The sequence below is a fragment of the Nestor notabilis genome, unplaced genomic scaffold (genome assembly GCF_000696875.1).
Source record: "Nestor notabilis isolate BGI_N333 unplaced genomic scaffold, ASM69687v1 scaffold26638, whole genome shotgun sequence".
Taxonomy (NCBI): domain Eukaryota; kingdom Metazoa; phylum Chordata; class Aves; order Psittaciformes; family Psittacidae; genus Nestor; species Nestor notabilis.
The window spans coordinates 24,744-36,398 of NW_009941165.1; the positions used below are offsets into that span (position 1 = coordinate 24,744).

General features: G+C 45.3%; 1 protein-coding gene across 1 annotated transcript in view; it reads right to left on the reverse strand.

Moving 5' to 3' along the window:
• Positions 1-5,049: 5,049 nt before the first annotated feature.
• UBE2G2 (ubiquitin-conjugating enzyme E2G 2) overlaps positions 5,050-11,655 on the reverse strand; it is a 10,475-nt gene continuing 3,869 nt past the window's right edge. Inside the window, exons 3-5 of the mRNA XM_010020733.1 lie at positions 9,736-9,854; positions 7,116-7,256; positions 5,050-5,162 (exon numbers count right to left, since the gene is read on the reverse strand). Of these exons, the coding sequence (XP_010019035.1) occupies positions 5,050-5,162; positions 7,116-7,256; positions 9,736-9,854 (373 nt within the window). The remainder of the gene's footprint in view (positions 5,163-7,115; positions 7,257-9,735; positions 9,855-11,655) is intronic.

The following is an 11,655-nucleotide window of genomic DNA, read 5'->3' on the forward strand; positions in this document are numbered from 1 at the left end:
CAGGTTGCTCCAAGCCCCTGTGTCCAACCTGGCCTTGAACACTGCCAGGGATGGGGCAGCCACAGCTTCTCAGGGCACCCTGTGCCAGCGCCTCAGCACCCTCACAGGGAAGAATTTCTTCTTAATATCTAATCTAAATCTCCCCTCTGTCAGCTCAAAGCCATTCCCCTTTGTCCTGTTACTACAGACCCTTGTAGAAAGCTCCTCTCCAGATTTCTTATCAGCCCCTCTAGGCACTGGAAGCTGCTCTAAGGTCTCCCTGGCGCCTTCTCTTCTCCAGGCTGAACAAGCTCAGCTCTCTCAGCCTGTCTCCAGAGCAGAGCTGCTCCAGTCCTTGCAGCATCTTTGTGGCCTCCTCTGGACTCACTTGAGCAGCAACATGTCCCTCTTGTGTTGGGTCCCCAGAGCTGGATGCAGGACTGCAGGGGGAGTCTCTCGAAGGTGGATTAAAGGGGGAGAATCCCCTCCCTCGACCTGCTGGTCACGCTCCTTGCACTTGGCATTGTTGAGCTACGTGAGGTTTGCACTGCCCCAGCTCTCCAGCCTGTCCACAGCTTGGTGGTGTTGGCAAACTTGCTGACGTTGAATGCATCGAAGTGTCCCCAGAGAGCCCTGCCCTGGTAAGGCAGCACCAGCTGGTGTCCCACACATGGAGGAAGGGGACTTGGCCCAGGACTTGGCTCATCTCCCCTCACACCCTTCAGCAATGACATGACTAGACAGACCCACTGGCAAATCACTCCCTGAGAGCTCATGCACGTCCTGCTAACACTGGCAGCTACCCTGTAATAACCCGCTGTCCCTATCATTACCATTAATTATATATTTACATACCCCATAATCTTAACAGCTGCTCAGTCACATCTTGTGGGGTGTGAGCTGCTTTCAGAAGCCATCTGGTTGCTTCTCCTCTGGCTCTTGGAGCCACCCATCTGGGTGAGGGGCTTGCAGCTGGGGCAGGCCTAGGATCCAGCAGGCAGCCATGAGATCAGGGCTGGGGTGGGCAGGAAGATCATCACGGCAGGAGTCATAGGGAAGGCATTGATACGTCCTGGCCACCCCGTGCTCCCAGGGGATAGCACTGAGCACATTAAGCAGGACCACCAAGCATCAATCTTGAGCAATTCCCCCGCAGTGCTGGGATTCACCCCCGCAGCACCAGGGAGCCTTGCACCACTGATTTGTGACCCCAGTAGTGCTTTTGATGCACGTGGCACCAGGTAGGACATGGCTGCATGAGAGGAGACACCAGGAGCTCTCTCTGGGGCTGGCACAGGGGTTCAGCTGCTGCTGAGACAGCACATCCCAACCATTCCCTCAAATGCTACAGGAGTTCTCCAGGCTCCTGTGCCTTTCCCTTCCCTGTGCTACCCCCAAGCATCCCCCCAACAGGCAGCAAGACCCCCAGCATCCCTCACCTCGCGCTCCTCCTCCCAGACCCCTTGCGGAAGGACAAAGTGATTTTCTTCTTCCACCAAGCCAGGGAAAGTTGAGAGAAGCAACACACAAGAGGTAACCACAAAGCTGCTGCCTCTTTCTGGAGCTATCTCCTAGAAGCTGCGCCAATCCCGCATCCGAGACAATCCCAGAACCAGCAGCACAGCTGGCACTGGGGATGGACGTTACAAGTCTGTGCTGGCAGAGGTGGTGTTTCTCGTTTTGATTCTCATAGGGGTAAAACGCACACGGCATCCTCACCAAGACATGTCAGGGAGAAAACAAGGATCTTCCAGCCAGATCTTTCACCATTTCATCTTGAAGGCAGAATGCTGCCTTCCATTCATGATACAGCTCCATCCAAAAAGCAAGCTGGAAAGGAGCCTGGGGCTGGCGCTGCCCCGAAGCTGCAGCTGTTTCATGTGGCTCCAACGCCTCTCGCCCTGCAGCTCGCGCTTTCAAAGAGCCGCCTGCATGCACACAGGCACACAAAACACAGTTAATGAATGTCTCGCGTCCCGCTGTGTGTGTTCTGACACAGCCCTGTTTGCCAAGGGAAAAAACTGTGTGGATGTATGTACATACAAAGGCTTTAAAGAGGACACTACTGGCATTTCTCAGCTTTGTTGAAGGGGCTTGGGTTTATTAATATAAAAGCCTAAAGTAAATATAATCCAGAAGAAGGGATTTTTAGAAATCTTTAATACTTTACCTGTATGTACAACACCTGAGAGCTATGACACTCCCCAAGGAACGTGTTCTGTAGTAACTGTTTCAGACTGGAAAAAAAGGCAACTGCTCAGAAAAACATTGCTACTGGCTAGTATTACACAGGCTGCCAACGTCAGTGCTCTTTCATGGAGGGAGAGGATTAAGCCTTTCAGAAGTCACGGCTCGACACCTTACATGCTTTAACTGCTCTCAGGTGTTCCCCAGTTGTAGTAAGCTGCCTGCACAGTGAAACCCTCTCGGGGCACAGCACAGGCATGGAGTCAGGTGAGAGGAACCCTTGTGCTGTGCACAAGGATTCAGGTTATTATGGAATAATGAGGATGAAGCTTTATTTCTGTCCTGTGAGTCAAACAAACTGGGAATCTCACACACTGACTGTGGTGTCATGTTTAAGCCTTTCAATGAACACAAACACCCACTCCCAGCTCTGGCTAAGCAAAAAGCCATCACTCAGGACAATTCTCACCTCAACAAGGCAAGTTTTAGACCTCTAAGGTGGACTTCTGCTTACCTTTTGTCACCTGCAAGACTGCCTGACTGGGTGGCTTAAAACACCTGAGTTACCAAGCCCGCTGCATGCCAGTCACTGAAAAAGAAATTATTTCTAAGCAGCAGAGGTTTGGGGCTATGGATATTCTCAGGAGGAATTGACATTTGTCCTTGAATGTGACAGCAGGTATCAGCAAATTCTGAATGATATACTATATTTCACGATTCACCTGTTGCCATAACCAGACCTTCCTAGACCAGACACGTGGATCATTACAAGTTCTTTGAAAATGAAAATTGCAACACATCTGCCAGCTGTCAGGATTTTATAGTTTTCTTTGAATTATCAAGTCATTGCCATCAGAAGAGACAAGACACTTGCCCTGGAAAGCCCAAGCCACTATGTCAACTCTTTCACTCCTCTAAACCATCCCCTGTGTTTTCAACTGCATTAGAACGAAACATATAAAACACCCACTGCAATATATTTGCATACATCTATGAAAGGAGAAAATATAATCACTTTATTTTCAGTACACAGACTAAATCCGACCATAAAATAATGAGAGAGCACACATGAATAGAATACTCTGCAGTTAAGAAAGCCCACGTTTGCCATGTCTGTTGAACCCATCGTTTGCTATGTCTGTTGAACCCATCGTTTGCTGTGTGGTGCTCACAGCCCTCCAGCATCATTTCCAAAAGCAGCTGCAGTACTCCCAGGAGCAACGCTCCATCTACTACAAGTCAAACAATGCTCCCAGTTTGCATAGAAGCGCTACATTTTCCTGTATACCTTGAAATACTAGTTAGGTACAACACTATTTTGTCATCTCTGCTCCCAAACTATGTCAGGTCCCCCTCCCACCCTTACATCAAAGCAAGAAAAATTACTTCTACACGGAAGTAAAATCAGCAAGTTGTGGCAATACAAACTCCAGAGGTGCAGAACGATGGCATACTGCGATCTGCAGCATGTGAACATGCAGCACAGACTGCAAGGCATAAATACTGACAAGTTGCACACAGGCGCAAGCGCACAACTGCCTCTGTAAAGCCCTCTCCATGGTGTGACTCCTTCCATGTCATACATATCAATGGGTGTGTTATTGCTTGTAGTAAACTAGAGATTTGGATCTAGGTAAGAAATTCACTTGCAAAGCACAAAAGTTACAGTGGCCTCTAAGCAGCTTTACAAACTGGTCCTTGCAGCTGGGTTTTTGCTGCATGCTCCACACCACTGGTCACCTACAATATTCTGCAGTTCAAAACCTGCATCCACCATCCTCTAGCAAACACAGTCAGTGTCTTCTCTGACTCATATTTAAATACACAATTGCAGGCAGCATAAAAGTAGTATTACAGTTAATTTTTACAAAATTCATCACATTCATCTTCATTCAACTTAAGAACAGGTGACTTGGGCTGTAACGGCAAAGGCCAGCAGTGCCTAATCCTCTCAACACCCAAATGTCAACAGAAGAGGAGCTGACGTTATTGCAGATATTATTATATGCCCAGCGGAGCAGACACATTCTCACTGGATTTTCAGACTGCCAATGATCTACCTTGCCCATGGTGAACCTGACTAAAGTGTTTAAGAATCCAGACTTTACATCTTGCACTTCTAATTGAATGTAAAGTTTACAACTGACTGTCTTTAAGGAGTAATAAAGCAGCTCTTGGGATTTCTTCCAAGCAAACACTGACTCAAAGACTCAGTACAAACTCACAGTGTTACATGGGACCCCCAGCCAGTTGCTGACAACTCCCTAGATCTTCTTTTATAGTTACATGCTGCACAGTCACTTTCTTTCCAAATGCACCCTGACTATAACCTTGTTTTATAGCCTCTCTTGCTAACTATACTCTTCATATAAGTTCTGACTGCAAATGCTGTCCTTAATAAGTATCATAAAATTGATAGATTATTTCCTGTCTACTGGTGCTCCAGATGCAATGCTACCTATAAAAACATACAACTAATTCTTCCAGCAAGTGATTCAAACCAGCACTGTTCTCAAACAGCAGGTTGGCAAAGGTGGGCTGCAGATTGCAAAGTCTCCAAGCTTTTGATATCATAAAGTGAGGTAGCAACAAGCAGCCTTTGAAATAGCATTGTCTCTGTATTTTCCCCTAGTATTAAATTCCTTTTCCACACAACGTAGTGAGTGAACTAAAGGCTTCTCTGGAGCAGTGGAAGAAGAAAAGAGATGGTAAATAAATAACAAATGGTAAGAAGAATTAGGCCAATAGTTTTGTAAAGTTTTCCTTTTTGGTACCAGCACTGAGCACTGCAGTTTTGTAAAGTTTTCCTTTTTGGTACCAGCACTGAGCACTGCTCATTTTCAGGTGTAGAGGAATACAAAACACTTCAGTCTCTCTGTGAGCTTAAAGTCCAAGTGACTTCTGCACAATCTGCTTGGCAATTTTGTTAAATTGTTCTCGGTCTTCCCGCCACATCTTGGAGGCATCTACATTGGCTCCACTTTCATCATTTGGCTCTGAAACGAGAAAGACTGAAAGATAGGTGGACAGGCAGGCAATGGAGCAAGACCCTCTTGCTTTTTCAGTGTCTCTGTACTGCCGCTTCCCCATGGCTCTGACATGCTTCCCTGCTTGGGACTACAAAAACACCATTAAAAAGAAAATACACTGACAGCCGCTGCATTCCCAAATGGTTCTGATTGAACTGATCACAAGAGAGTATCACAGCAAGGACAAGTTTAGGTAGACACAAGGGGCAGAGGAGCAATTATTTTCTTTAGTTTATGCTCTCAGCAGCTGAGCCCCAGCATGCACATGGAATACCAAAATGAGGCATCACCAGTGCTATCAAGGGGGCGTGAAACTGCATGCTGCTCCCTGCAAAATCTCTTTCTGGTTTTGCAGCTTCACAGACACAAAGCCCTCCCGACCAGGCCACCCAAACAGGCTCCGTCACGCTTTGGAATAGCTTGTTCTATTAAAAAAACAACAAAACAGACCAAGAAAACCCATAGAATGCTTTCATTTCTGCAACATCTTTCATCCGAGGATTTCAAGGCATTTTACAAAATACATTAAATCCCCATGACTCCAATACTTAATTTTGTACAGAGGTAAGCTGCAACAAGGGATTCATCAAGCTAATGGTCAGCATACAGTGGGACAACTGTTGACAGGATTACACGAATCACTAAGACGGAACATGCTCTACCCACTTTGCTTCACATACTAGTCCAAATCCACCCCAACCTAGTTCTTAGCAGACATCTTTGGCTCTTATCTTTCCCAATTCAATCACGGAATCCCAGACTGGTTTGCGTTGGAAGGGACACCTTCCACTAGACCAGGTTGCTCCAAGCCCTTGTGTCCAATCTGGCCTTGAACACTGCCAGGGATGGGGCAGCCACAGCTTCTCTGGGCAACTTGTGCCAGTGCCTCACCACTGCCACAGTTAAGAGACACAGTGGACAATGCTGATGGCCTGCCCTTAAAAGACAATAGATGTGCAGGTCACCAGTTTGGTAAGCTTGGATGTAATGCTATCTGCAGAGCCAGAGCTGAGGCTTTGCCAGCAGCCTGAAAGAAGCTGACCATTGATGTTTTAGACTAACTCCTCTGAAAGGCATGGGAAAACAGGACACACAGGTAAGACCAGGTAAATCCTATGCTAACCAGTCTAGGCAAGGCTGCACCACAAACCAAGTTCTTGGAGGCCATGGGAAGCCCAGTGAGGTGCTTTGTCTGCACTGCTTCCCAACAGTAGGTTACTGTTCTGAAGCTAAAACAGTCTCAGGTAAGAATCTGTGCTTGCCCTTTGATCAACTCTGCTGCTTCTAAACCCTCTAACCTGTCTAAAATCTTTTTTATCATTCAAAACTGATTCTGAGGGACACATCTCTGTTCTTTTCAGGCAGTTCATTGGCTCTGTCCACTATGTGGAAATGGATACATCTTTCAGGGAACTGTACATAACAGAGCTGACCCACAGCCCTTGCTGGATTTAGGGAAAGCCATTTAAAAGGCTGTACAGGAAGTTTTTCAACCCACTCGTCTTCTCAAGAAGCCCTCCTCTGAACCACAGACGGCAGAATGGGGTACATTAAAAATAACGAACAGAAATGAGGATGCTGGCTTGCTAATCTCCCATGGACGCCAGTTCAACATACTGGTTAGATCTGGCTTAGCCAGCTACTAAAGCCAAATCCGACACAGGCTGTAATCAATACCTCTACAACCTGCAGGAGCTGAATGGATATCACAGGCAAATACAAAGATGAAGCCCAGGTTTTGTGCAGGAGCAGGCAACCAGGGGAGCCTCTGGACCCACTGGACCATCACCATCTGCTTAGTTGCTGCTGAGCAGCTTTAAATGTCCTTTGCTCACTTAAAAAAATCAAACAGCAAGAAGCAGCTCTAGCTAACTCAGTCACTGCTATCTGAGCTACTGCTAATCAAACAGCAGTCCTTACCTGCCAGCATGCTAACAACTGACAAGAGGATCTTTTCCACACTCTGCACGGGACTCCACCGCTCAGCGCTGCTTTCATATCCCATAGGATCATCCCCAGGAGCATGAAGAATAGAGATGCAAACTCTCCCATCTGGGTAAACTGCACAAGAAGTACAGGGGATTGATTGTTACTCAGTGGAAATACTTGGCCTTTAGCAGAGATTAGTATTTGGACTTGGCCTTCATACGACTGAAGTTAAGCTTCTTCCAAAGGCAAGAGGACACAAAATCTGAAAGAAATCTAGAAAAAAATCTCCTTTAAGCAAATCTGTCAAACTTGAGTCATCCTGCCTCAGCAGAAGCCTGCTGGGAGCACTTCTCTCATTTAATAACCAGTGACAGGATCCATGGAAAAAATAAGAGATGCAGCCTGGTGGAACAAGGCAAGTATTTACGCATAGACAGAGTTCGAAGTAGGTAGCCAGTCCTCTTTGAATCAATGGGTAACAGTCACACAGCACTGAAGGCATGTTGGAGTCCTCCACTAGACTGTGACTGTAAAAAGAATTAAGCAAACCTGCTCTGCTGCAGCAAGAAGGGAAAACTGGTATGTTATAAGCAATATAATTGATACTATTTTGAACATTATGGAGGTGCAACCAGAATAGCTCAGACTACTGCTTTTAATTTTGCTTAAAGCTCAGCTGGATTAAATTGCCTGGAAACAAGGTAACCTATCAATTAAGGATACAGCCATCTTCCCCTCCCACCTTTAGCGTTAAGCAAAGCATCTGCACAGTACAAGTCATCTTCTCAGACACTGGACTCCACTGACTTGATAATGAGGCCAAAAAAAGCTCGAAGAGGCAACACAGAGAGAATGGAGTTTGAAACACTGTTTTAGCAACATGGTCTAAAGCTGCAGCCACCCAGGGAAGGACAACTTCAGCCCAGTACTTCCAGTGCTTCCATTCCTCGGGTGACCAACCTGTGCCACTGCCAGGAAAACAAGACAAAACAAAAAGAGGGAATAACTGCTGGAAGCAGTTATGCTCATTTTCAGTTCTTTCCATTCACTCAGCTAATGTCTGCACAAGCCTGCAACACGTAAGCACTTTGGAAAACTTTTATTTACATCCCCTCCTGCAGTCCCAGGCTGGTCACTGGAGCGGGTCTAGCCATAGCTGGAAGAGGTGAAAACAGCACGTGCTGAATCAGCACTTCTCCTTGCAAGTTAAGAACACACTGGTAGAAGGTATTTCACTTGTAAGTTACTCTAATGTTTTTATGCAGAGCCTCATTTAAAACAGCTGGACCATAGCAGCACAGTCAAGGCAGCAAAAGCTGTACTTATCTTCCCACTTTGTCACTGAACACTCGTGCAAGACTTGCCATTAATTACTACTTGAAGTTATCTTCACCAGAGCATCCATGAACATATTTTAAGAGAAGTTAGTTCTGTGGTGTCTTAGTTCCCCATGTACATAACACAAACTACAAAGGTAAGGGAACACAGCAGACTTCTAAAACATTTTCCTTGCAATTCCTCACAGGTGGAGCACAAGTAAGGTGCTTACACAAGTAAGCACTTAAGGAACAGAGAAAGCACTGCACAGCCACTCAGTTTCTACAGCCTGTCTGGGTAGAACCAGACCATCACAACCCCACCTGAGAAGCACAATTCTAGAGTCTACTTTAGGTGATCTCAATTTTAGATGAGCATGACACAGAACCACTAGATTTTAAAGAGCTAAGATGACCATCCAGTATATTCCAGTAAATCCCAGAGGAAGCGCTCACATATAACACATGAGAGTCAGTCAGTGTGTGCCTCTCCACACCCCACTTCTCCCTGCCATGCTGCGCACAAAGCAGCTGCCAGCAGCGAACCTCAAGCCAAGGCCAAAATTGGAGCTACAAAGTATTGTGTGGACACAGATTTTCCCACGGAGACCAGTCCTGCCAAAAAGTTTGGGTGAATGAGTCCAGCTGGAGCAAGGTGCCAATGCGACCACACTGCTTCCAGGTGCCAAACTCTGCACTGCTTCAAAGGTGATGCTATACTGCCTTGGGCATGTCCACACAGTTCTACACTGTGATATGCAGCTGTGTCTTTCACAGAACAGAAAGATGTGGACTAAATGGACAAGGATCTTTATCAGTGGTACTTTGAGGAGGGAAGAATAGAACTTCAAAAAATTGCAAAATTCCTTGGAATAGGATGAAATAAATTAATTTCCAGCTGAGATTAAGGTCTGTGTTATGCAAGTGCAGGAATGTCAGCTGGGAAGGAAACACCAGGCAGGAAGGCAGCATTTTTGTTTTATTACTCTCAAGTGGCAGAACCTAATAGCCTAGAATACACATTCAGCCCCTTCAATTACTTCCACTGAAAAGTCTTAAGATAATCTTGTTTCCATCAGAATTGCAGATAAAAGGCCAGCAAAGCCTTAATATTAAATACCTGCAAATGTGTCATCTGCTTGAACAGAGCACTCTGTATTTCAGAAGGATACCATCAGAAATACTGCTAAACAGAATCACCCTTGGTAAGGATGCCAGCCCTCCTGCTGCAAAAGTTTGGTTTTAAGGTGCACAAACAACCTACTTCCCCACACATCCTGCTGCATCAGACTTACTGTTTGGATGGAACATCTCACACGTGAACCTCATCTTCGGAGGACTTAACGGGTAGTCGAGTGGGAAGCTCAGAACAGCAGGGAATACCCCATACTCGAAACAGGTGTCTTCTGGACCCCTAGAAACCGATAAAAAGCTATTCACCAGAGTTTTAAATACTTCTTTCACCCAAATTCTTGTCTAAGGAGACATTTGAGGTTTGGGCCATATCATCTCCTCCAGAACACAAAGAGTTAACGCACTCTTACCCCACAGCTCATAAACTTAAATCCAAATATGGGGTTTGGGAGGGAAGAGGGAAATCAAAGCTTGCACACTAAATTACTAGGAAGGTCACAACACTGCTTAATTAGCAGGGTGTGTCTGGATAAAATTGGAGTATCTGGCTCCAAGGCATGTTCCAGGATTTGAGCATCTGCACGTCAAGAGAACGCAGAGGCAGGTGTGGGACTCCTGTGCCTTTGAAGATACTGTTATGCTGCACAAGACAGAGATGGCAAATGCTATAGCTCAAAAATAATTTATAAAACCCACAGAGATTCAAGCTGCCAGTTTCGAGCACAACCACCCATCAACACTTATCACTGACTGATGAAAAAAACCCACAACAATGCTTTATAAAAATAAAAACAAGGCTCAGGGACCATAACTGCTAGATGCAGGACAACAATGTCTCTTTGCAGACTTAAGGTACTTAGTTCGTACATCCTCGAGTGCACACAGAGAACAAATGGTTTCATCAAGGTTCCTGTAGAAACATTTCCTTATTGTGTTCACCACTAGTTCAAAGTGTAATCAAGTTGAGAATATAAAGACAACTCTTTCACCCTCCCTACGCAAAACATTTTTGGAAAGTGAGCAAAAAATTTTCTTAGCCATGATTTATTAAAACGTGATGCACCATGTGGAAGTTATAACACAAACATGATCTCCCTTGATTGGAAAGTACAAAACAAGCTTCACCACTGAAAATCTTAGCCAAGGAGACCTTATGTATTTAGTAAAAAGCTCTTCAAACAAGGGTTATACTGTCTCGGAAATAAGGTATAGGAATATATTAATGCCTCCTCCTCTTCCCAATGCACATGCTCCATGCTGGAAAGAACATGAAAGTTCAAGGACTCCTAACAGTTAAGACTGCAATTGGTAACCTACAGAAAAAGAAAACCGAGCCCAGCAAAACTTAATGCCCTAGAAGGCTCACTCTCCTGAACTTTGGGATTCAAAAGACTTGGCTGACAGGTAAACACAAGAATGCCGTGATTTACTCCTGAGTATTGACATTGGCAGGTAAGATTAGAGGAATGCATCAACATATAGCAAGAATGAAAGCTAAACCAGCTCAACCATTTTGATTCCCTTCTGGCCTTTTCCCTAATTTGGTCAGGATTCAATTCACATCTGAATGCATTTTTTCGTGAACATTTTAATTCCAGCTGCATTTTAAAGGCTTATTGTTGAACTTCTAAGAGTACGTACATACACACATTGAAAAGCTGGTGGGTGTCTCATGTTCTGTTTTGAGAGCAAACACACAGCCTTAAGGGCTCTTCTGTCAAATATATTAACCCAACACGCTCCATTTTAGGACCTGTATTGTGTGAGCAAAATGCTTTTGTTTTAGCCATCCAGTGCTGGCAGGATCAACTTCAAAGAAACTATTAAAGCTGATCCAAGACAGCATTTGCAACTACATAAAACTCAGGCCACAACACTTAAACTTGACAGCATCACTTTCAGTTCAAAAAGGACATTGGCAGGGCCAGAGAAGTAAAGAGGAAAGCACCTTTTGCAATCACACCACCTGCTCTGTGAAGATTTCAAAGTACATGGACATGGACAGCAGGATTGAGTGCACCCTCAGCAAGTTTGCCAGCAACAAGCTGTGTGGTGCAGTCAACACCCTGGAGGGCAGGAAT